Source organism: Lemur catta, chromosome 3 (genome assembly GCF_020740605.2).
Source record: "Lemur catta isolate mLemCat1 chromosome 3, mLemCat1.pri, whole genome shotgun sequence".
In the NCBI taxonomy this organism is placed as follows: domain Eukaryota; kingdom Metazoa; phylum Chordata; class Mammalia; order Primates; family Lemuridae; genus Lemur; species Lemur catta.
In genome coordinates, this window is record NC_059130.1 from 108,617,960 (window position 1) to 108,644,919 (window position 26,960).

General features: G+C 46.1%; 1 protein-coding gene across 3 annotated transcripts in view; it reads right to left on the minus strand.

Annotated features, from left to right (window-relative positions):
• MAN1C1 (mannosidase alpha class 1C member 1) overlaps nucleotides 1-26,960 on the minus strand; it is a 131,440-nt gene that overhangs the window by 73,404 nt on the left and 31,076 nt on the right. For all 3 annotated transcript variants that reach the window (XM_045545940.1, XM_045545941.1, XM_045545939.1), the window contains exon 2: nucleotides 5,836-5,932. In XM_045545940.1, the coding sequence (XP_045401896.1) occupies nucleotides 5,836-5,932 (97 nt within the window). The remainder of the gene's footprint in view (nucleotides 1-5,835; nucleotides 5,933-26,960) is intronic.

A 26,960-nucleotide genomic window follows, 5' to 3' on the forward strand; every position in this document is an offset into this window, starting at 1 on the left:
AGATGATGAGGATGAAGGCCTTTATGATGATCCACTTCCACTTGATGAAGAGTAAACATTTTCTCTTTCTTATGATTTTCTTAATAACATTTCCTTTTCTCTAGCTTACTTTATTGTAAGAATATAACATATATTAATAATACATATACAAAATATGTGTTAATCAATTGTTTATGTTTTGGTAAAGCTTCTGATCAATAGGCTGTTAAGTAGTTAAAATTTGGAGGAGTCAAAAGTCATAATCAGATTTTCAACTGCACAGGGGTTCGGCATCCCTAACCCCCACCTTGTTGAAGGGTCAGCTATAGATGTTTTTAGGTTATTGGGCAGGGATAAAAGATTTTCCTATGATGGAAGAAAAGAGGGAAATCTGAGTCTTTTGTCTGAGCCCTGAATACTCAGTTGATGTCCAGGAAATAATGATGCCTAGAGATGGGAGGCTGCAGACCCTGGCCACAAATCACATGCCGGCCCCAGGTTTCCATCCAGGCGGCAGAGTAGCAGATGCAAACCCTGAGACCATCCCTCTGGCCCACTCTCTTCTCTGTGGCCACTGTATGTGGTCACTGGGGAACAGGGCGGCATGGAAGTTCATGGCTTGGGTTTTGCAGTCTGACAGTGCTGAGATTAAGACACCGCAAGTCCTGAAACTTTCCAAGTCTCAGTCTCCTTATCTGTGAAATGGGGACAGATAGGCAAGATGTGTATGCAAGGAGAGGGTGGGATCTTGGGTCTGAAATCACATGCTTCCTGAAAGACAGTTAGCCCCTGCTAAAGCTCTGAAGATTTCTAGTTGCTGGTGGTGACTTGGCCACGATAGTAGGCCTGTGTTTCGGCAGTCTGGCCGTGGACAATCTAGCTGATCTCACAGTGGGCGGTGCAAAGAACACTGGGCTGGGACTCAGGACACCAGAGCTCCAGTCTCGGTCCTATAGTTAATGTGTTATGTCACCCTGGTAAGTACCTTTCCCCCTCTGAGCCTCAGTTTCCCCAAATCTAAAATGAAGGGGCTAGATTCACCACCAAAGTGCCCCTCTAGTAGTGACATCCCAAGACTCTGTGCCCTGTAACAATTTCCCCTGCTGCCAAGGGAGGATGAAGTTCTCACAGATTGCTCTGACTTGTTAGATGTTCATTAAGTACTTTCAAGGTTGGCCAGCTGACACTGAGTGTGAGGTATCACTTACTATCTGCCCAGAAACCCTTATGTTGGCAGGAAGCTGATTTATTCCAAGGCCTTGAACACTAACTTTCCCCTGCCTCTTGCCTGTTAAAAGTTCCGGTGTAAGCTGCTTAAATAAAGGGGTGAGAGATACACTGCCTACTGATGAGCTGCCCACCCAAGATTTCTGCCATGGGCACTTGAGGGCTGGGGGACCAGGGCAGGAGGGACCAGGGGTGGGTTCCTGGGTCCAGAGGACTTGAGGATGCTCCAGTCAAAATGGGAGCAGCACACATTGTTCCAAGGGCCTTACATCATTCTCACAGCAGCTGATACTTGATGAATGCTTCCTATGTGCCAGGCATGAATATAAGCACTTCATGTGTATTAACTCATTTCCTTTCAGGATAATCCTATGAACAAGGTACTATTATTGTCCCCACTTCAAAGATGGGGAAACTGAGGCCCAGATAGGTTAAGAAACTTGCCCAAGGTCACGCAGCTAGTAAGTGGCAGAGCAGCACACAAATGCAAGCCATCTGGCCCGGTGTCCATGTTCTTCAGCTAGTTTATTTAATATTCCCCCAGGTCCTAGCAGCAGGGATAACATCTGCCCCGTTTTACAGGTGAGGAGGCTGGGCCTCAGGGGACTCAGCCACTTGGTTTATGGCATCGTGGCTGCCACTTTATGTTTGGTTCCCCCCGACGCCCTCTGCAATCTCCCATGCATTCCTCAAGCTGAAAACTCACTTCTGTGACTTAATAGCAATAAGAACATCCTCAGTCAGGTGGCTGCTCTGCCCCGGCATGAGGCCAGGCCCTGGGCATGTCTCCTCTCTAATCCTCACCACAGGCCCAGGAGCCCACACAGCTGCTAAGTGGCAACGCAGAGGTTCCACCCAGGCCCCTCACATCTAGATCCAAACTCTATGTTTTCTGCCCCCCAGCTGGACACTAACTGTCCCATTTGGCTACCTCACAGAGGAGGGGAAAGAGGCAGATATCTGCTTTGGCCTGAGCCACAGGCGAGGAACAGGCTGTGTCCTCTTTGCTGCCGGCCTCTGCAGTTTTGGGAGCATATTCTGACAGGGCCTGCTGAGTCGGATGTGGGTGAAAAGGAAGCTGCTTTGATAATGAAGTGGTTAGGACACAGAAACTGGCCTGAGAGATGTCTCACCCAGAGGTCTTGTCCTCAAAGAAAGAATAGATTTGGGGAGGGGCAAGGGGGCAGTTGGGAGGAGGATTCAGTTTGGTGAAATGCTGCCCAGGGAGACCAGGCTTAGGCATCTGACTGCCCTTGCTGCAGCTCTTGTAAATCTCACCAAGCGAGGCACCAGCGGGAACTCATTACCCTCCCTGTGTGCAGCCCTGCCAGCCCTGCAGGCCAGGCACCAGGCTGCTGGAGCCCGTGTCCAAACCACGTGTGGGACTGCTCAGGGTCTCCCTGTGCATCCGACTCAGCCAGCCAGGCACAATAGGACGGACACTGCCTGCCACCTGACCGCTGCCGAAGTGTCCCTGCAGGCTGAGCCTATAGGAAGGTCATTGATGACAGCAGAGCCCAGGAACGATGCAACCCAGCAGTCCTTGTGCATCCAGAAAAAGAAGTGGTGGTGTGACAGGATGGTTAATTCAGGCCAGTTGATCTCCTTCTATCTTTGGAAATAGTATAGCTTCAAAGCCCCTCATGAGTCCTCCCCAACTAGAGCTTCTCCCAGGCTCCTAGAATGCCCCTCAGTCCATATCCTTTGGGTGTGTTCCCAGAAGCCTCTGCATGCTAAGACCAATGTGTGGTAACAATCATAGCTACTGCCTATTAACAGGTTCCATTTGTCAGGTAGGCCCTAGGCTGGGGGAAGTTGATGTTACTATTAGCTCCACTTTACAGAAAAACTCAGCCTCAGAGAGAAATGACTTGCCCAAAACCATACAACCAAGAAGTAGTAAAGTCTGAATTTGAACCTAGGTCTGCTGGGCTCCAGAAACATGAACCTTTAGCCAGTAAGGACTTTTCATGTCATCACCTGTGATCACCTCTACTTGTCCCTCTCTCTGAGAGCACCTAGACAGACCCGAGAGAGACTCCAGGGAAGGGTTGCCAATGCATGTCTTGGCAGAGTTGGTGGAGCTCTCACTGTGCCATTTATCACTGTGTCCCCAGAAGTCAGCACCAGGCACTGGCACCCATTGAGCGTTTGTTGAGTGAAAGAGTAAATAAATCAAGACAAACTCTCCTGCCCAGTGCCCGGGTCCCCATGCATTCTCCTTTCCCAGGAGCCAGCTGCCCACTGTGGCTCATTTGCTGGGTGCAGAGGGGAGGCTCTGCCTCATTGCCAGGAGTGCTGCAGACACTGGGTGATAGGGCTCCCTTGGCCCCACCAAGGCTGCTCCTGGGAGACAGACAACCCAGGGGACCTCACGCCCCAGCATGGGCTCACTGAGGCCACTGCCAACCTCGTTTATTATAGCAGAAATCATAAGTCACTCATATATACCTGGCCCTTTCATATCCATACATATTCTCACTTGTATCACCACTGCAGCCCCAGGACGAAGGATAAACAAAGGTCCAGAGAGACTAGGTGACTTGGACTTGGCCACACAGCTCAGGACAAAGTACTTGTGCCCAGGTCTTTGGACTCGGGGCCAGGTTCTTTCCACCATCCCAGGCAGCCCACACTCCACCAGGCTCAGTGATTGGAAGGGGTCCAGAAGGTTGAGACTTAAATCCCAGGCCCTAAAGAACTTTACAAAACAGAATCTGGTTTAGCCCAGTCCCTCCCAGAAGTGTCTCCAGTGACAATCTGAGCAACAGTCATGCTCAGATCACGAAACGATGTGCAGTTTCAGAAATCAACGGCCTCCCCTGCACCACCCCCACTCCCAACTCTGACCAGCAATTCCCTGAATATTTGCCAACTGTTTAGAGAGAAGGAGAGGAAAAGCTTTCTGGATCACGTCCCTGTTTATACTAGTAGCAAAAGCTCCAACAACTTTGATGAGATCTGTACCGGCAATCTCTCCCCAGGGCTGATGTAGGATGTTTGGGGAAGGTCTGTGTTCTGGCAGATAGGGCAGCCTGGATCCTAAATGGGAATCAACACACTTCACAGCTGAGGTTAAAGAAACATCTCTCTTCCTCCCACTCGACTCAGGAATTCCTCTCTAGAAATCTATCCTGAGATAAAATTTTATGCACAAAGATGATAACTCCTGCTTTAGATTCAACAGTGAAAAATTGGAAACAACCATTTGTCCAACATTGGAGGGATGGTTAAATGAATGATGGTGCATCTATACGATTATTGAAACCATTAGAAACATTCTTCATGAAAAAAACTTTAGAAGACTTAGGGAAACACTTATGATGTAACATAAAGCCAAAAACAAAAACCAAAAAAAAAAAAAAAAGGAAAGGACATAAAATCGTATATAATGGGGAAAAAAGCACACAGAAGAAAATATTGAAAGGAAATGAGTCAAGATGTCAATACAGGCTGCATATCCACATGGCAAAACGAGTTTTTTTTTTTTTTGCCTAATTTATACTTTTTTTTGACATTTTCCCTTTCTCTCTACATTCCTAGAATAGTCATAAAAACAAATACACAAAGCTACCCAAATCCATACACCCTCCCCGATAAGGGGAGTGAATTGTCTGAACAGCCAGAAAGCTTATGATGCAGACTGGTTAGGAGGAGGAAGGTCGATCCCTGTCACCTTTCCCAACACACGAATACCCCTGACAGGGCCATACCTGTAGGGACCAGCCCTTATAAATTTGCCTTTAAGATTTTCTTGGGAATTTCCAACTCAGACTTGGTTCTTTAGCTCCTGCCTTCAGGAGCCTGTATCTGTACGGGGTGAGGATTGCAGGTAAGGAATTTCCTCTCTCTAGACCCACACAGCTCCTGTGTCTCAGGAAGGAGGAAGCCAGTCTCTAGCATCTTCTCATGTAAAGCCCTGCTGTACATGAGAGGGGAGCTGGCAGCTCGGGGGATGTTATTTTTGGAACCTGAGGCCATGCCCACAAGTAGGTACCTTGTAGGCTATCCAAAAAGCAGAGAGAAGCTCCCAAGGCTCTGGGTTAGGAGAATCCTGTGCCCAGGAGAGGGCAGAGACAACAACAAGAGAGGCTGCAGCTAGAACGCATAAAGCTGCCAAGAAACAGCCCGTACTGCTACTCCTAACGCACGGCTCTTCTATTTGTCCACCCGGTAGCATGTGAGAGACAAACCCCCACGACTCTAAAGGCAGCCAGTGTACCCGCCTCATTGGATATGTGCTTGGTTTCTCTTATAAACCACACTCTGGAGGAGCAGATTTAAGCTCAGCCCTCTGTGTCCTTCGAGTCCTCAAACCATCTCTGTGGAAACATAGCTCCATCCACACCATCCCTACTCACATGTCCAAGTTTCTTCACTCTAAGAAACAAATAACTACATGCAAAGAGGTCTGTAAGGTTAGAAGCATATGGGTCTCCCCCCACCCCCCACCCCGTCTAGGAGGGCTCAGAAGCCTGAACAGCCCAGAAGGAGCACAGACGTGGAAGCCCCCAGGTCCGGAGAAATAGGGACACAAGTCAGAAGGTGAAAAGCCAGAAATAAGGTTCCACTCAGCCACCAGGAGGGCGGCGGCTCTCCCTGACATCAAAGTGGTTTAAATCAACTCACCGAACATGTTACCCTCGTAGCCGTCCTTCGTTAGTGGACGGAGCTCGTTTTTCCCCATTGCATAGCGCTTATAGCTCTGCCAGGCAAACTGCATCATCTGCAAGAAAAAGCAGAATACAGAGAACCTCAGTGGTCAATTTCCAATGGTGTGGACTGGCTGCCTGGCTCTGCCCTTTGCAATAGGATTTTAAACTCCACCTAAATAATACTCTTCCAAATTTTCCAAATTAAACAAGGTGACTTCCTTTCACCATAATTTTAATCGTACAGTTACAACTGCTGGGAAAGCCATTCTCCTTGGCTAAATCCACGTGTCCAGAGTCTACCTGTAGATTTCCTAGAGAAGACACAAAAGCACTAACTAAATTCTAGCCATCTTTCAGTGCTTAAGTGAAAAGCCACCTCTTCCACGAAGCCCTCTGTTTTGCTCTGGCCTAAAGTGATGCTCTGATGGGAGGGAAACTAACTCTTGCTGAATCAGTGCCTGTTACAATCTAGTAGAACAATCCCCCTGAGCAAGGTACTGTTAACTCCACTTCATAGGTAGGGAGACAGATCCTAGGCCTGAGGTCACTTGCCCAAGCTTGCCCAGTTGAGTCAGTGAGAGTGCTGGGGCTAACCCCATGCCCTCTGGCTCTGAAGCCTTAGGGGACAGACCCTAAGGCCTGTGTCTCCTGCCTCAGCACTTGTCTTTCTAGAACATCTCCACCTGATTCCCCACGCTCAGCTGTCCTGGGGCTCACTCTCAGAAGCTGTCCATCTCTTCCAGGCACATCTGGACAATAACCACAGCAATATCCCAAATGTGCACACCAGGAAGGCAGACCCGGCAGGTCTAGGCCAGGACTCTCCATGAAATGGCAGAATAACCTAGTACCACCTTCTGCTTCACAGATGATGAAACTGAGGCTCCAAGATGCAACGTGGTCAGAGTAGCACAGCAGCCAGGCGGGAATCCGGCTCACTCATCTCCCAGGGCAGCAGGCCCCACCCCATGAGTAGCCTGACATGTGGTTTCCCATGCGACACACAGGCAAAAGTCATGGTAACACATGCCAAGTGCTTGGCATAGGCCTGGAGTCGTGGTTCCATTCCTCTGTTATTTTCTACTTATCTTGAATTGGCAATAATAGAAAATAATTGTTGGGTACGAGGGCTTGAGGAAGACTGGCCTTCTCCCTCGGTCTCTCTTATCTGGGGCTCCTTCTATTAAGTCAGTGTGAGGGGAGGGAGGGCAGGTGGCTGGGGGCAGGGGAGAGCAGCAGGCTGTTAAAACACAAATGACAGCAGAAAAGGAGCAGAGATTTGGAGGGGGCACACCCCACCCTGAAAACTTCCCCTGCCTAGAGAGAGAAGTGGGTGTTCAGGAGTAATTACGAGAATCACAGGCATCTACGTGTTATCAAAGAAGCTGTCACCGCAGGAACGTGGACACATTTGGAATGTGGCCCGTTCTCACAGTCGTCCACATGAACAGAGGGAATGAAGGCACAAACGGTCCTCGCGTCACTCAGGCCTGGATTCAGAAGGCAATCAGAGCTGCCTCTACATGCAGACCCTCAAACGCACACGTGCCTCCTGACTCAGGCTACAGGGGGCTCAGCTTGGTGCTGGATGAGCAGCGGATGGGACAGCCCCCCCAGCCAGGTGGTCCTTACCTCTCTTCCTAACACACCCTAAACAAGCACCAAACAGGTGTCCTGTCCCATGTTTGGCTGCAGTCGTGGTGGGAATGCTTTCCCAGCCCCTACCCTCTTCCTTCTGGCCAACTGTTCATCTGCCTTCAGGTCCCAGCTGAAAGAGTACTTTTGCAGGGAGGCCCCTTTCCCAGCCAAGCTTAAGGTGAGCCCCTAACTCACACTCCCACCCCTACATTTCTGATGCACCATCTTATGTAGTCGCAGTCAAGCTGTTACACCTGCAACTGTGGAGCCAGTCCCCCACCCATTCACTGCTGCACGCCCCACAGTGCACGCTCCACAGTGTGGAAGGTGCTCATTAAGTATCTGCTGAATGACTGTAGAAACAAACAAGAAAATTGGCTCTGGAGCTTAACATACGGCTGGGAGACTCGATATGGACCACACACATCACAGGTAAGACGCGTAACAGGCAAACAGGCCAGAGAGCAGGGGCTGCTGAACAAGAGGTGCTCAGAGGGGGTGAGCGCGTATCTTAAGGGAAGCCTCCTGGGTACCCAAGGGTTCTGATGGACAGGTAGCACTGTGGGGGCACAAGAACAGGATGACCACAGACAGGCTAATAGTTTTGCTCTGGAACTGGTGATATGTGCCGTGGGCAATATCTGTACTTGGCTTTAGAGATGGACAGTCCCTGACTTCATGCTTAGGCAGTTCTAAGACCTCCAAGGTCACCCAGGCCACCATCTTCCCCATGGAAGTTCCTTAATGGAGGATTAAGTAGACTCTCCTTGAAGACCCCAGTGATGGGGTGCTCACCACTCTGCCAGACAGCCCATGCAATTGCGGAATTTCACAAAGTCCTTCGTTAATCAGTTCAAATCTGTTTTCCCCTGCAGGCAACAGGGAAGACTGTGCATCCTGCTTCCACATCACAGACCCTCAGCCACCAGGAGCCAGCTGTTGGCCAGCTGAACAGCCAGCTCCTTCAACAGTTCCCCTTGTGGCAAAGCTCTGAATTCCCTGTACTCAACCATGATACCCTCTGAAACTGCAGACCCCAAGCAACATAACTTCTTCCAGGTGCCCCAAGACTTTGTCACCCATGTCTTGTGGCGGGCTATTCTTTTGGTAATGAGCAGAGACCAAAGTGCAAACTCACCCTGGTTACATCTAGACCAGATCCTGTAGGGGTAGACTTGCCATTGTCTCTTATAACTTCCCTCTTGTGGGACTCTGCCTACCATTCCCTGCTGTCAGGATCTTTCTGGAACCAGATCTTATCGTTCGACGTGTGTGTCTGCCTGCTTTGGGTAATCTGCAGACTTGATGGGACGGCCATCTGCATCTCCCCCAGGTTTTGGACAGAATGTAAACTGATGGGCGAGGACAGAGCTGGGGAGACAGCAGCAGAAGGCTCTCTCCTGGACCCAGCACTGTTCTTTGATGTCAGCCACAAGCAAGTAAGGAATCCACCAAGCAATCAGTACAACCCTTGTTTTTCCATTTCTGTACATGAAGATATGGTGAAAGGTGGGGCTGAAACATAAAAACACCCTGTCCTAATACAACTAGTACAGAAAAAATAAATTGCTTTTTTTTTTAAAGGAAAATATGGGGTTAAACTGGCATGATTGTTCTTAGAGAACCCATTTTGGCTCCTATGGATCATCATATTTTATTCTAAATGCTTGCAAATCACTAAGCTATAGTAAAAAAGAAGGACAATAAAATGTTGGCCAGGATGTGGATAAATTGGAAGCCTCACAAATAGCTGGGGGGAATGAAAATGGTTCAGCCACTCCGGAAAACAGTTTGGTAAAAAAAAAAAAGTTAAATATGGAGTTATGTATGACCTAGTAATTCCAATTCCAGGTATATATCTGCAGAGAAGAGTTAATATGGCAGGTCTCAGACTTCTAGCCTCAGAAAGTCCTGCTTACAAGGTTGGCCCTCCTCCGGCATCTGGTAATTTGGTTTTCCCATCATTCTCTAATCGATAAGGGTGGTTCACTATATACCTAGACTGTTTGTACAAACAATGTAGCTTATGTTGAACAATGACTTTCCTTCTGGGAATCTGGAATTATAGACATGTTAGGCAGAGGGTTGTCTACGAAACCAGCCCTCAATAAAAATCTTGAGCACTGAATCTCTAAAGAGCTTCCCTGGAAGAAAACACCTCACCTGTTGTCACAATTTGATGCCACAGGAATCAAGCACATTCTATGTGACTTCACTGGGAGAGAACTCCTAGAAACGTGCCCCTAGTTTCCTCTGGACTTCTCCCCCTGAGCTGTTTCCTTTGCTAATTTTGTATCTTCTGTACTAGATCAAAGCTGTGAGAAGGACACAGACTACGTGCTGGGTCCTGTAAGTCCTCCTAGTGAATCACTGAACCTAAGGATGGTCTTGGGGCTCCCGACACACACCCAAGAAAGATAAAAACATATTTCCACACAAAAACTTGGACACTAATGCTCATAGCGGCACTATTTGTAACAGCCAAATAGGAGAAACAACCCAAATGTCCATTGACTGAATGGATCAACAAAGTGTGGTCTATCTATACAATGGAACAGTATTCGGCCATAAAAAGAAATGAAGAACTATAACAAAGACACCTGTACCCGAATGTTTATAGCAGCACAATTCACAATTGCAAAGATGTGGAAACAACCCAAGTGCCCATCAAATCCATGAATGGATTAGTAAACTGTGGTATATGTATACCATGGAGTATTACTCAGCTATAAGAAACAACGATGATACGACATCTCTTTGGTTCTCCTGGAGAGAGTTGGAACCCATTATATTAAGTGAAGTATCCAAAGAATGGAAAAACAAGCATCACATGTACTCACCAGAAAATTGGTTTCCCTGATCATCACCTAAATGCACATCGGGGAAGGATACCAATCGGATATCAGACTGAGACGGGGGGGGGGGGGGGGGGGAGGGGATGGATGTATGCCTACATGATGAGTGCGTTGCGCACCGTCTGGGGAATGGTCACGCTTGAAGGTGCTGACTCGGGGAGGTAGGGGGGGAGGGGATGGAGGTATGACTACAAGGTGAATGCCAGGCGCACTGTCTGGAGAATGGACACGCTTGAGGCTCTGACTCAGGGGGATGGGTGGGACACAGACAATGTATATAACCTGAGCTTTTGTACCCCCATGAAGAGCTGAAATAAAAAAAAAAAAAAAGAAATGGAAGAACTGATAAATGCTACAGCAAAGATGAAGCTTGAATCAATATGCTAAGTGAAAGAAGCCAGACACAAATGCTCCCTACTGTATGATTCCATTTATATGAAATGTCCACAATAAGCACATCCTCACACGCAGAAAGTAGATTAGTGGTTGCCTAGGACTAAGGGAAGGGAGAGATGGGAAGTGACTGCTATGGGGTCTTTTGGGGGCAATGAAAATATTCTAAAATTGTGATGATAATTTGCACAACTCTGTGAATATACTAAAAATGACTGAATTTTATACTTTAAAAAGGTAGATTTTATGGTATGTGAATTATATCTCAATAAAGCTTTACTTATATTTTAAAACAATTATTAGTGAGGGCAAATAAATACCATATGCCCCTGATACAACACACTGAAAAGGACAAAACACCATTCCAGTAATATTTCTGCCAAACATATAATCTGAACTGATCCATGAGGAAACAAACCCAGATTGAGAGCTACCTATAAGATCAATGGCCTTTACTTTTCCAAAACAACAAAATGAAAGAAAAGGAAAGGCCAAGGATTTCCAGACTGAAGGAGACTAAAGACACATCAACTAAATGTAATGAATGATCTTGAATTGGATCCTGGAGCAGAAATAAGAATTATCATTCTTGCTGTAAAGGACATTATTGAGATAACTGACAAAATTTGAAGGGGGTATAGGGATCAGTTGGTACCATCATATCAATGTTAATTTTCTCATTGCAATGTTTTACTGTAATTGCATACAAAAGTATCTACATTATCTTTTTGGAAAAATACAATGAATTACTTAGGGGTAAAGGACATTATATTTGCAACTCACTCTATATGGTTCAGAAAACAATAATGTGTATGTACATGTGTATTACATATATGTGTATATCTATAGAGAGAGTGCAAACGAGAGAAAAAGAGAAAGAAAACAGCTTAAAATGTTACCATTTGAGGAATCTGGGTGAAGGTAAACCTGAGATCTTTGTTAGATTTTTGCAACTTTTCTATGAGTCTGAAATGATTTAAAAAAACAAAGAATCATTAGGAAATTTTTCTGGAGGTTGATGCCATTTTCACCCAAATTTATACATTACAGAATTCTATTTCCCTCTACTTTTTATAAGTTATGACAGAATTTGGCCCATTTGCCAGTCTCCCTGCAGTTCCTCTTAGCCCCTGGTTCCTCAAAGGCCTGGGTGGGTCCTCGTGTCTGCCTCACCAAGCCTGTCATCCCATCCTGGGCAGAGGATGGAGCCTGGCAAACAATTGAGAACTAGCAATTTTGGTCTCTCCTTTTATAATTAATTAGCACATTCAAATGAGGTGCCCATCCTTCCTCTGTTCTTCCTTCTCCAAAAAAAAAAAAATCAAAAGGCTCCTTTTGTGGTTCTGAGAATTTTCCAGAAGTTTCAGCTCAATTCGGGCTTCAGCCCCCGCCATGCCCTCTTCTCCCACTTCTGGGTCACTGCTGTCTCTCGAGCTCAGTTTTGTGCCCCCTACTTCTCTCTTCTGCATATATCTTTTCAGATAATTTTAAAAATAAGGTTGATATCTACCTATCAATCTACCTTTTAATGTACCAAAGGTACACACGCTCACTGTAGAAAAGCAGACAGAAAGAAAACCACCCCTCATCGTTCAACTCTAACCACCATTCTCATTTTGGTGTCTTCTTTATTCTTTTTTCCACCCATATCTCTTTGTTTCTTCCCATAATTATGATATAAACATTTTCAATTTTATGACAAAGCCTTTGTAAACATCATTTTAATAGCTATATAACGGCCTAGCAAGTAGATTCATCACCATTTACTTAAACTCCCTTCCATATAGATATTTTGGCGATTTCTATAATAGTTTGGGGCTATTGTAAATAATGCCTTAGTGAATATCTTTGCGCACAAAATATTGTGAATAATTTCCTCAGACCAGAGTCTCTAAAAAAATGGCTGGAAACAAAATTAAAAGTTATTAATATCAGCCAGGCATAGTGGCACATGCCTTGTAATCCCAGCTACTCAGGAGGCTGAGGCAGGAGGATTGCTTGAGCCTAGGAGTTCAAGACCAGCCTGAGCAACATAGTGAGACCATGTCTCCAAAAAAAACAAGTTATTAATATGTACATGCCCTTTTAAAGATTACAGCCGGATAGCTTGTTTTGCCCACCACTGTGCAAAACTTGATGAACAGGGAAGTGTATAACAATTTTGTGACGATACAGTAAATAAGTTCACCTGGGGAGATAAAACTAACATAAACAATCATTGCTTACATTTGTACAGCTCTTTGCATACTTTATCTCATTTGATTTGGGGATTTAGTGGGCTTGACAGGATAGGTATTTTTCCCATTTAGAAATAATTATACAAGGGCTAAATAAAGTCTGAGATGTAAAGTAGAATATTAAAAATTATGTTTACAAACGTTTCATGATAGGCAAAATTCTCACTATATATTATTAAGTGGGAAAGCAGAATACCAAATTATATAGTAGGAAATTCACTGGTTGATCTATGTATGAGTGTTTAAAAAAAAAAACTGAAAGGAAATACATCAAAATGTTGACAACAGTTATGTCTGATAGTGAGAAGTTTGTTGATTTTTATTTTTTTTCTTTTTATTGACCCATATTTTCTGAATTTTCTAATTCTCTACAATGAGTACCTAGAAATGCTTGTGATGTGAAAAATAAAGTCTGTTAAAGTGAAAAACAAAAAGAAGAGATGGTATGGTGCTATCCTTAAGTCAAAAGGGAGTGCTTGGGTGGCTGGCCATGGGGTAGATGGGACTGAGCTGGGTTTTGGTTAAAAAGGGAAAGGTCTTCACAGCAGGGGTCAGAGAGAAGGCCACCCAGCAAGAGAAACATCAGCAGATGCACAGATCCAGAATTCCAGAGAGTCAAACAGAACTTCAGGGCCACAGACACCATCTATTCCCAAAGCCAAATTTTCCCAGAACTATGTGAGACTCAGAGAGGGGAAGCGACTTGCCACAGCCAGGACACACAGGGATGATCGTGTCTCTAAGAACAAGGGCCAGGGGTAGCTTGAGCTACAGCAAGAGATATTCAGGACAGACTCAAGAACATGACAATAGGAATAAAGAGACATGAGGACTACACTCCAAGGGAAATTGTACCTCTGCCCCTACCGGGTTCTAGGAATATACCATAGACAATCATTGTTTGTATGTATGTGTCTATGCTAGAGTGAGAGGGTGGCTCTAGATGGTCTCTGGAAGCCCCTCCTCTCCTGCAGTCTGTGATTTATAGATTCAAAGAACACCTAACAATAGACCACAAAGCCTTCCCTTCACCCGAGTCGTGCAAAGGCTGAAAACAAAGCTCCAATGATAGAGACGCAGGCAGAGCAATCAGAGCTGAATCCTAGGACATCCCTTCAGTTCTTCCTTCAACAAAAGATGTCGTCTACCTGAACAAATCAAAATGACATGAAATCTTAAAATGAAAAATATTTACTAGTTTGAAGCAGACATTATTAAGATTTTCTTGCTACCTATCCTAGAGCTCGAGAATTCTCTCCTGCAGAAAAGCAATTAGAATCCACTGTGTCGCCCAGGCACAGACGCCCACCCAGCCAAGGAGCCCCAGAAGGAGGGGACCAAGAGAGAAAGGGTGCATTTCAGGAGGGGAGGAAATGTGGATGGTGGCAGGCTGCCTCCAGAGTGGAAAACTAATAGAAAGTTCGCATTGGAAAGTTCTTTGGGGGGCAACTAGGGAGGAAGTGGGTGAGAAATGAATATTGAGACATTCCCTGTCTTTTAAAAATCAAACACACACACATACACAGGGCCAGATCTGGCAGTGACCCAGAACCACAGTTGCTACATTCAAAGCTGCCAAGATGGGAAATGGATTTTCCCAGTCATTAAAGACAAGTCCTAACACCATGACGCGTAGCCTTACCAGCGTCTCCCAGCAGTGACACCTGCCCTCATGTGCAGTGGCTGAGCAGGAAAGGATTTGGTCTCTAATGATTCTGGGATCTAATGACTGCACAGATAGAGAGATTAGAACATTGAGTTGATTTTTTTTTCCCCCTCCCACTTCCAACACAGCCCAAGGAAACAGCTGACAGCTTGGTACCTGAAAACCATCCACATTAGATTTCTTGATCCATCCCCTATCCATCGGTGCAACATGACATGATTGGTGATTGCTGATGAGGCACCTGCAAACACACAAACCCTGGTCTAGCGTTCAGAAGTTGGATGTGGGTGGGGGGAATAGAAGGGGAGGAGCTGCCTCCCACCCTCTCACTTTCAGGTTTGCTTGGGCTATTAAAAGGCAAATGTAGGAAATCAAGATGTGCTATGACTACCAACTTATCTAAGGTCCAGACAGCGCTCCCACATCCTGCCTGTGGGGATTCAGATTTGCACAGTCTCAGAAATCTGAGCCCATCTGTAGCTGTTTCTAAGGTATCATGGCTGAGTGTGTGTGCCCTGGAGGCAGATAGATCCTTGCTGCTCAAAATGGGGTCCAGAAACCAGGGACCAGCAGCTGGGCACATCCAGGGAGCGTGTTAGGAATCCAGCATCTCAGGCCTCACCCCAGACCTGCTGAATCAGAATCAGCATTTTAACAAGACCCCGGCCACAAGCAGCAGCAGGAACAGGTGGGACACTTTCCTAGTGTGGCACCTTTACGGTCTTGGTGCAGAGTCTGCAGACAGGCAACACCAACCAGATGTAGGAGCAAATCCAAGCCCTGCCACTGCACTGAAATGGTTCCCCAACAGCTTGATGCTACCACGACTGAGTGGCAGCTGGGGGACAAAGATTGAGTGACAGTGGAGAAGACCTCAGTTTACCTACAAGTGAAATTCCAACAAGAAATTGTTCAACAAGACCCGCTTAAAGAAGTGTAGTACAAAACCTATCCTCATGCAGGTATCTCTACCATTTCCAAGGTGCTTTGTCTTCCTCATTTGAGCCTCGGGGTCACCTGTTAGTTAGGCAAGGTGAGGTCATCACTCCATTTTACAGAAAAAGAAACTACACTTCCGCATGCAGACATTTACGGAACATACCCCGCTAGGTGTTTTTGCATACATCACCATGTGCAGTTCTCACTACAGCTCTAGGAGGCGCTCTTAAGAAGGAGGGAAGGCATCTCAGTTAAGGTCTGGCTTTGGATCCCTGCTCTACCTAGCTGTGTGTCCTTGGACAAAATACTTAACCTCTCTGTGCCTCAATTTTCTCATCTGTTTAAAAATAATTATACTGCTATATTACACTTACCCCGTGTTTTCCATAAGTCAGTGCTCTACATATATATTAACTTATTTAATCTTCACACTAACTTATAAAATTAGTATGTTATTACTCTCATCCTCAGATGGGGAAACTGAGACACTCGCCCAAGTGTCACAGACCCAGGATAGGAGCCCAGGCGGTCTGTGCTCACTGCCACAATACTCCACTGACTGCCACGGAATGAAGCAATTAGCGTACCTGCCTCACGTGGGTGCTACATGGATTTGTTACAGCGCAAGGCCCTCAGCACAGTGCCTGGCACACGGAACACCCCCGCTAAGTGTTATAGGGGCTGCTGTGTGCCCGGGCTTCATGTGCATCTTCCCTGCGTCAGGAGACAGCACCACCATCCTGCTGGCTGCTCATGCCGGAAACCTCTGTCCTCCCCAGGCTCCTCTTCTCCCCACCTCACACCCATCTCTCACTCGCCTCCTCCCCACCCAGCCCACCCGGCTCTCCTCTGGCGCCCAGCGGCCATGGTCTCCAGCTGCTCTCCTGATTCCTCTCTTGCCCCACCTCCCCCCACCCTTCCTGCCTACCGCCACCAGAGCAATCCTTTGAAAATGCAAGCCATTAAGTGTCATTCCACTAAGAGCATCCAAGACGTGGAGCAACACCTGCCTCCCTGAGCTCTCCCAGGGCCACTTCCCGACTCGCCACGCTGCAGCCACGCGTCCTTTGCCCATCACCTCCAACACGCACAGCCCCTTCCCGCCTGTGGTAGGCAGAGCAATGCTGCCCACAGGTGCTGACAGCCTAACCTCCACACTCGTATGTTAGGTTACAGAGTAAACCGGAACTAAGGTTGCTACTCAGCTGACCCTGAGGAGGAGGAGATTATCCTGGTTATCTAGGTGGGCCCAATGTGGTCATAAGGGTCCTTATAAGAGAGGGGGCAGGAGAGTCAGTGTCAAAGTGATGAGGTGTGAGGAAGACTCCCCCAGCCATTGCTGACTTTGAAGATGGAGAGGGTGGCCGTGAGCCAAGCCGAGCCATGCCAGCGGCCCATGGAAGGGACTCTCCCTGTGACGGTTCATTTGAGGGGTCACCTTGACTGGATTAAGGGATACCCAGATAACTGGTAAAGCATCGTTTCTGGGTGTGTCTGTGAAGGTATTTCCAGAAGAGACTGGCATTTGAAGCAGAGGACTGAGTGAGGAAGACCCACCCTCACCCAACGTGGTAGGTACCATCCAATTGGCTGAGGGCCCGGACAGAACAAAAGGTAAAGGAAAGGTGCATTCTCTCTCTCTCCCTCTCCTGGAGCTGGAACATCCTCCCTCTCCTGTCCATGTACACCAGAGCTCCAGGTTATCCTACCTTTGGATGCTGGGAGTTGCACCAGATACCCCAGAGGTTCTCAAGCCTTCAGCCTTGAACCAAGAGTTATACCATCAACTTCCCGGTTCTCAGGCCATCAGACTCGGACTGAGCCATGCTCCCAGCATCCCTGGTCTTCAGCTTACAGACGGCCTGTTGTGGGACTTCTTAGCTTCCATAATTGTGTGAGCCAATTCCCCTAATAAATATCCTCCTAGGCCAGGCGCAGTGGCTCACGCCTGTAATCCTAGCACTCCGAGAGGCCAAAGTGGGAGGATTGCTTGAGGCCAGAAGTTCGAGATCAACCTGGGCTACATAGCCAGACACCATCTCTACAAAAAATAGAAAAATTAGCCAGGCGTGGTGGTACACGCCTATAGTCCCAGCTACTCCAGAGGCTGAGGCAGGAGGATCCCTTGAGGTTCCAGTGAGCTATGATGACGCCACTGCACTTTAGCCTAGGCACAGAACAAGACCCTCTCTCTAAAAATAACCTCCCTCCCCCTCTTCTCTCTACCGCCCTCTCTCCCCTACTGGTTCTATTTCTCTGGAGAACCCTGACTGATACAGTCCCCTACAGCCTACAGAAAGGAATGCAGCCCAACCAACTCCCTGATTTTTAGCCCAGTGAGACCCATTTCAGACTTCTGACCTCCCGAACTATAAGAGAATAAATCTCTGTTATAAGTCACTGAGTTGATGTGATTTGTTACTGCAGCAACAGGAAACTAATACATCACCTCAAGACCTTTGCACTTGCCAGTGAATAACTGAATGAACAAACTAACCCTCTAAATCTCAATGCACTTTTCACTCCACCATAGCACTTTTCCACGTAAGAAATTCTGATACTCTGGAGCAGGGGTGCCAGCATTCTGGAGTTCACTGTTCTACAGTCCCTTGCCATCCATCAATGACAATGCTTAGCACCTCTACAGGACAATAATTTCTTTCCTGTCTGCCTCCCCTGCTCTTGAACACTGACCTATTCCCCTCTGTATCCCCAACCCCTAGCACAGAGCCTGGCCGAACAAAGGGAGTCAATGCAGCACATCAGTACTGACAATGGCACATGTATTACCTCTATTATGCAGGAGTGGGTACCCACTGAGCTCTGACTGTGTGCCTTGCACTGGGCTAGGCCCTTCACGAGCATTTAATCCTACACCAACCCTGCAAGGTAGGTTACCATTATTATCCCTGTTTTATAAGATGAAGCAATTGAGTCCTGGAGTGTTAAATAACTTGCCCAAGGACACAGAACAAATAGTGGCAGAGACAGGCAATGGATGCAGGAGGATAACTTGGAGCCTGCACTCTTAGCCATGATAGCAAACTGTTTCCTACCCAACGACCCTCAGAGGTAAGATTAGTGTCTCCTTTTCCCAACATTTGGGCTATGCAGCTGGCAGGTGGCAGAGCCAGTGTTTGAAGCCAGGGTCTGGCTGATGCAAAAGTCTGTGTCCCTTCCATCTCACCGGGCTGCTCCACTGTCCAATGAACCAACAAAACATCGACCAGCACCTCTGGACAGCATGTGGCACACAGAATCAAACGAAGGCTGGCTGCTGCCTAGTGTCTGGGCTAAGCGGCCCATCCTAATGTCTGCTTCTCTTTTGAAAATGAGAAACATCCAAATCCCCGCTCCCTGAAGGCTGTCTGCTGGAAGGAATGCATGGCTTGCTTTCAAGCTGCCCCAGCAGAGCCTAGAGCCTCTGGAAACATAAAATAGGCTGAACCAGTTCTTTTGCCCAAACTTTAACAATTTAAAAGAAAGAAGGAAAGAGATTTACGAGAAAACAAGGAATATATTAAGCAAGTGATAGATCCTGCCTGGAGTAGGGAACACTGTGATCTCTATGCATGGGTTTCCCAGGGAGGTGATGCTGTTGGGAATCTGGAAGTTCAGCCTTGATAACCACCGTCTCAGGACTGCTTAGTGGCATCTCTGCATCAGCAAGGGGGCCTAGGTGACAGGTTTCGGGACCTTTGGGGTTTACAGGGAGGCCCTGAGCTGAAGATGAGAACAAAGGCTCCAGGAGGGAGGGTAGGAGTCTTGTTTTTGAGCCAGTGTTTCCATCTCTGGAGAAACCAGCTTTGGGTACAGACTCCTTGGGAAAGCCATGGTGAAGAATCATGTGGAATCGTCTACATTTTCTCCTGGTTCTTCTTAGAGCCAAAAGAGGGTCAGCAGAATTCTCCTCATTCCTGGTCTCAAGAAGGAGGCCTGAGAACTACTGGACATTCACAGGCAGTTGAAGGGCCTGTCTCATGTCCAGTAAAACCAGGTCAATTGAGGCTTGAAGAACGAGCCAGGTTTACTGAGCACCTCCATGTACTAGCCCCACCGCCACGCGTGATCACACACTTTATCTCATTTAATCCTCCGTCGCTCCTCTCAGAAGCAGTATTAAGCCCATTTTACAGATAAGAAAACTGAGGTGCAGAGAGGTTCAATAACTATTCAAAGGGCACACAGCCAATAACTAGCAGGCTTGGATTCAAATACAGGTCTGTCTGATTCCAATCTTTGCCACTTAACTGTTCTTTTCTCAACCTTCCCCACCTGACATCTACTAAGAAATATCTGCTGAGCATCTGCTCTGTACCCCATGTTCTGGTACACACAGCAGTAAACGAGACGGACGGCGTCGCTCCCTCACAGCGTATCAGTCTGGTGTGGGGGGATAGTGACAAACAGGAGAATTCTGAATGGTAAGAAGGACTGTGAAGAAAAGCCAAGCAAGGTGAGGCGGTAGAGGGTGACTGAGTGGGTGGTGGTGGCCAAAGAAGGCCTCCAAGATGATAGTTGAGCTGAGACTTTCATTAATATCTGAAAAAAATTGCTCCTCCTGTTTCCCATTTATGGCCTGAGAAATGCATTAGGCTCTTCTCTTTGTTCCTCCTAGGCCTCCATCAGCAGAGATTTCAAAGTACATATTTTCTTTTTTTGGCTAGAAAAGCTTGCAAAACTCACTGATAAGGTTACCGGTTCACGCCAGGAGAGAGAATTCCAAAGCAGTACACAGACGGGCTCGGCCTTACAAATACCACACAAAATGACTCACGCCCTGGACTCATTCATCCTACGAAGCCAAGTAGCTGGCACCCCATAAGCACTCCTTGAGTTTGCATTAATCAGACAGCTCAATGTAGGTTTTCTTTTCATTTTTCTAGGTCTGTGATGATGGATGATATGCGGTAGCACTTCTGGATTCATAATAAGGGGTTAGTGGTGTTTTTTCACTCCTACAAAACTGAATTTCACGGGACACTTAGGATATTTTCTTTGACAGCGCTGAGCTGAAGCACTGTGCTCTTGAAAGGCTTACTGCAGCCGTGTTATAAAAGATAACCTAATCACATGGGAGAGAGTAAAACATCAAGCAATTTGATTTCAAAACCTTGAAATAGAATACCAAAGAACAATTAACTATGAAAACAAAAAGGCTTTAATTGTGATGAACTAAGAGGGACAGACTAGGAGAGAGAAAACGCAGATCTTCAAGTTTCACTGATTGTTTGAACAATGATCAGAGTCAAAGTGCACCCAGCCCTTCAGCTGGCCGGGTTTTGAATCTTCTCCTCCCACCTCCCTCAAGCCCATGTGTCCGACTCGCAATAACTGAATGCACCTTCCCCAGCTCTGCTGCTCTGGCTTCTAACAGAACCAGGATTTTCTCTTTCCTCAGCTGCCTCCAGACCTGGGACTTCCTGCTGTGGCTGTAAACCTGCTGCGGGAAATGGCAGCTCCTGCCGAGTGGGCAAAACAGACCCTTCCACAGAAGGGAGCCACATGAACTGACGGCCAGTGACAGGTGATTCGACAGAAGCTTCACAAAATTCCTCCCCCCTGTACTTGCTTTTGAGGTACAACTATGGGAGATGATGGCTCATGGGCTCTTTCATACATCTCAGAGACAGGCCCTTTCAGATATTCCCCATAGAAGAAAGGCCTTGGTGAGATTTCTGTCACTGACAGCTGTATATTCTGTATAAAGGAGGAAACCATTGGGTTTTCTGAATTCTGAGCACAGTGGGTGAAGAAAACCATTGCATAAAACAATGCCTGTTCAGCTGCCAGTGGGGGTGGGGGTGGGGGTCCTCACCATCCGCTGTTAATAAAACACCACCACATCCCCATTTCCTGAGGAGGGGGCTTCAGTGCAACCTGCTGACCTGAGAAGCTGCTCTTTTTGTCTTTCTTTTTCTGAACAAGAGGGAGAAATTCCTCTCACTTTTACTATGGACTTGGTGTTCCATTTATAAACCTGAAAAACATGTGTGTTACCATTTGCTCTCAGATTTGACTCCAGGTCTAGCTGGGACCACTTAAAATACATAAAAAGATGGGGCTCATTAGCTAGAATTGAACAGTCCCCCTTCCTGGATGCAAAGTCGCCAAGTGAGAAAGGGGGTCAGGGATGGAAATGATGCAAAAAGATGGAGAATTTAAAAGCAAAAATGTTTCTTGAGTGGTTAGCAATGGCTATTTAAACCATCAAAAGTTTAAACCCTCTTGAGGTCAGGGAAAGAACCAGAAGAAACTCAGAGGCACATTTCCTCTCTTCCTATGAACCCAGCAAAATTTTAAAATGCAAAGTATCACTAAACAGCTATTTGATTAGGGTTTTTTTTTTCCTCCAACTAGGCTATGATAATTAGCAAATGCCTGGAGATGAGATTTAAATATGCCAATCAGTCCATCTCAAGAGTTTAGCATGAACAATGCTGAATGTAATTATCTTTAAGTGATAACCACTTTTGTGCAGTTACAGCCATAATGTGAGATCCGAAACCCAGTAGATGACCTCTCCCCCATGGCCAGAGCAGCTGCTTTCCTGAAAAAAAAAAAAAAAAAAAAAAAAAAAGCAATGCCAAGTATTATCTGAAAATTCCACCAGTGTGACCTTTAAAGAGAATGATTTTGAGTACTTCTGGTGATAACTCTGCCACCATTTCTTCCACTAATGGGCAATTTTGAAAATCAGCAGGATGATGGAGATAACCTGACTTCACAGAGATACAAACAGACTCTACCTGCAATACCTAATGCCCTATTTTCTCCACCAGTGATCATTTCTTAGGTTGGAAATCGTCAAAAACCTAAAGACTCACAACTTCTCGTGTCTCATGTGGTCCGTGGGGGTGTGCAAAATGGGTCCCACAGTAGAGACTGGTCTGTAATGGGGCAGAATGTTATCTGAAGAAGACAGCAGTAGGCATTTAACTGTTTGGAAGCATTTTCCTGTCTTGCTACTGGGGAACACTTTATTGAGAAAAACCATTCTGGTTAAAATTAAGTCTTAAGAAGTCATAGGCTGTCATCACACTGAGTCCATTTTTCACCCTATAGACTGGGCTCTCCCAATTCTTAAAATAGCTTTTTATAATATTGTGATGGGAAAATGGCCAAGAGAGAGGAAGGTTTCGCTTCTTCAGGCTGCAGCAATAGAGACATGTGTGTCTTGGACACAAAAGAATGTTACCAGGCAACATTACAGAAACGAATAACATTGATAATCCATTCCATAGTAATAGCTTCTATAATTAAAGATTATTGCAAATTCAATAGATCCCAACACAAATGGGAATAATGGAGAGATATGGCCATTTCTCTGCCTCTTTGTCAGAAACTGTCTATACGTGGGCCAGGTACCTCCATGGGAATGGAGAGATCTGTAATTAACCACCTGCCCGGGTCATCAGCCATAACTCTCACCGGGCCAGCACTTTCTTGACTAAGTTCTCACAAGTGATAATTAAAGCTGCCAGCCTCACTCGTGAGGTCCACTGACAACTGAGCAGTACATATATTTGTTGGCATATCTAACAGTGACAGATCCTCCAAGTAGCACTGGCTGGTGTCTGGGCTGCCAGCACATCCAATCATGAGATAAGTGTCTCCTTATGTGAGTGCCTTGAGTCACAGCCCCTGCCCCTGAGTCTTCACCTTTTCTTTTAATGAAACAATGTTTTGCAATTTCAGCTCCATCTATCAGATGCTTCCATTGTCTGCTAATAGAGTTTACAGAATCCTATTCCCCAGCCTACAGCCAGGGCCAAGAAATCTTCTGTTGTTCCTGTATGTCCAAGAACACTTCAGGTGCACTATAAACGGAATGTGAACATTGTCCACCACTGGCTGCTGAGCTGTGTAAGTGCCAGCAAGGGCTTTAATTCATAATTAGATGTTGGCTAGACAAAAGACCTGCCTATAGTACCTTTGCCTACCACTATCGCATGGGAGAATAATGTTCAATGTGGGCATACATGGAAAGAGAGAGCTCTCCTGGGAGGAAATGTTTTGCAAAATCTATTTCCTTGACAACTGTTTTCCAAGCAAATTCTAGTACTGTAAGTTTTTTTTTCCCTATGGTTTTGAACTATTGTGGTATCTAAAAATCAACATTATCAAATATCCTATGTGGAAAGTTGGGATTAAAATTTTTTAAAATCAAGGTTTTAGAGTTGAAAATTTTAAAATCCAGGATTTGCCACTTTTTTTTGGGAGGGGATGGGCAGTAACAAGCAGCATCAAGGAGCACTGCTAGGGCTCAGTCCCCCAACATGGGTGACCAGCAGAGGGGCTGCCATGACAGGCCCCTCGGACCCAGACCTGGAGGACTAGCCTAGCCACCATGGGAAGTATAGCCTGGGCCCGATCATCCCCTTCTGGGAGTTGAAAGAAGCTCCAAGAGCAACCCAGTCAGCCTCAGGAAGGACTAAGTTACATTCCTTTAAAATCACATAATCCCTGATTTTCTGACACAGGCCCAACTTCAAATATTCTGCCCCCTGATCAGACAATGTCAGACACCATGTTCTTTTTATTTGGAAAATGGTCTTATGGACCTGGTGGGCCTCCTGGGTGTGGGCAGAACCACAGTCCTAGGGCCAGGACAGACCAGTGGCTAAGAGTGCTACCATTCTCTGCTCGAGCGACCCTCTCCCCTAGACTTCAATGGCATTACTAGCTGAGCTCTATATAGGTCACAGCAAACCAGGACACTCTTGTAAATGCCCGTCTACCCATTCTTCCTCCTATTCATCCACCTGGTACAGTAGTTCTCCCTTAGGTTTCAGTTGCCCACTGTCAACCGAGTCCCAAAATGGATGAGCACAGTACAATGAAGTATTATATTTTGAGAAAGGAAGAGAGAGACCACATTCACATAACTTTTGTTCCAGGATATTGTTATACTTCTTCCATTTTAATATTAGTTGTTGTTAATCTCTTATTGTGCCTAATTTATAAATTAAACTTTCTCATAGGCATTTATGTATAGGAAAAAACACAGTATGTATAAGGTTCAGTACTATCCACAGTTTCAGGCATCCACTAGGAGTCCTGGAACGTATCCCCCGCAGATAAGGGGGGACTACTCTGTTACAAATTGAGTACTGCCTACATGCCAAGAACCGTGCTAGATACTGGGGCACAAAGGAACAGGATGTGTGTCTACTATGGGGATCACATTTTTAAAAGCAGGGTTCTCGATGCTGAGTTTATGGTTGGGCTTTAGGGAGCCTGTGACACCCTTGAAACTTAAAATTAAACATACTGGATATATCAGTCAGTGTGTACATGTGAGCACACCATGAGCACTACTCTGGAAATCAGAGCTTAGAGTTTTTACCAGATTAGCACAGGGGTCTGTGACACAAGAAAACGTTAAGAATTATATAAAAGCTGTAATGCAAATTGCTGTGTTCTCTTCTAGAGATCTATCCACAGAGAAGGGGTAAAAAAAGGCCACATCATGGAGGTGTTGTCTGGGCTGCACCTTGACAAATGCAGGAGTTTGGCTTCACCTGCCCCATGTCAAAGAATGAGGGCTCATCCTCTAGGATGCCCCTGAGGGCTCTCACCCACACCATCTCCCCCTTCCATGCTCATTCCTCCCTTCCTGAGTACCTCCTTGTGCCAGGCCCTGGGATCAAGACAGACATGGGTCCCTGCCCTCCCAGAGCGGACATCCTTATGGGAGAAACAGACATCAATCAAATATACACACAGATGTAGAATCATAGACCGAGGTCGATGCTAAGCAGGGGGGAGAACAAAGAGAGGAGAATGGCTACCTCCGGGTGCTTGATGATTCTGGAGAGAGGGAGGAGGCTTCTGGAGCATTCTGACCACTGTGTTTGCTGGCCAGAGATCTGGATTATAAACTGCTCCACGAGTTTGAAAATTCCTCAAGGGGAGAGACCACAGATCATTCGGCTTTATAGCTTATAGAGCTCACAGCACCTGGCGCAGGCAGGGTAGACACTTGTATTTGCTGAACAAACAGACAAATGAATGAGCAGGCCATCCTGTGGTATTTCTTATATTAAATATTTTTAACTCCTTTCAGGTGCAAAGGTTTCATCTTAGATTCCCTTTAACCCCACACACAGCACTGAGAACAACTAACTAGACTAGGAGGAGGCATCCCATTTTCACAAACTCTAATTAAACTGGTTCTGCTTCTCTCTTCCTGGCTTTCTGCTCTGAAGCTGGGCATTCATTTCAAGGTCCCAGCTGCGCACACACGACTCTGCTCAGACCCTGCCCTTGAACTGAGGCTTGTCTCCTTCAGTGTGAGGTTGAAAGATGTGACCACAGTGGAGGCAGAGCTCCCACTTGGTGGGGAAGATCAAGATACAGAGGGGAGCAATTGTGTGCTGAAGAAGAGAGGGAAGAGTTTGATTTTGTTTGTTTGTTTGTTTTTTCAGAGACAGGGTCATGCTCTGTTGCCTGGGCTAGAGTGCAGTGGTGTCTCACAGCTCACTGCAACCTCAGACTCCTCCTGCTTCAGCCTCCCAAGTGGGCTCAAACGATCCTCCTGCTTCAGCCTCCCAAGTAGCTGGGACCACAGGTACACACTGCCACAGCCGGCTATTTTTTTTTATCTTTTGTAGAGACTGAGTCTCACTATGTTGCCCAACCTGGTCTCCAACTCCTGGCCTCAAATGATCTTCCCACCTTGGCCTCCCAAAGCTCTGGGATTACAGGGCATGAGCCACCGTGCCCAGCCTACAGTTAACATATTTATTTATTTTGTTTATTGTTCCTTTCCTTCCACTAGAACAGAATTTATATTTGTGTCTGTTTTGTGCATTGCTGTGTCCCTGGTGCCTGGCACATAGTACACACTCAATACTTATTTGTTAAATAAATGAATTAGTGAACAAAAGGGGACTCGGGCAAGACAGTCAAAGGACACAGCCACAAGCAAAGGCATGGCAGTGGTAAAATACATGGGACCTGCAGCAAAGCTGTATCCAGTGGTGTGTTGTTTAACAACCAGCTCTCTGAATGTAGTTCCAACAGGAATATTGGCTGATATTTTCACACACCTTAACAGGTAAGACAAAAATGAAACAACAAAAACATACCAGAAATTCATTTGTTTGTCAATGATGTGAGCAACTTCTTTGCTGAACTGGATGGTAAGTTTTTGAATACTGGAAGAATTTTTTTTACAATTTATTGTGTCATTTACAATGACACACTTTTAAGTCTAATCTGCACTATTAACATTTATTCCATCACTTTTCTAAGTCTACATAATTATCAAAACAATAAATCAAATCCTGATTGATAGTGTTTGCCAATTCCTGTGGTGTAAATATTCAGGCTACTAACGAGATGTCACCGAACACAGATTTGGTGT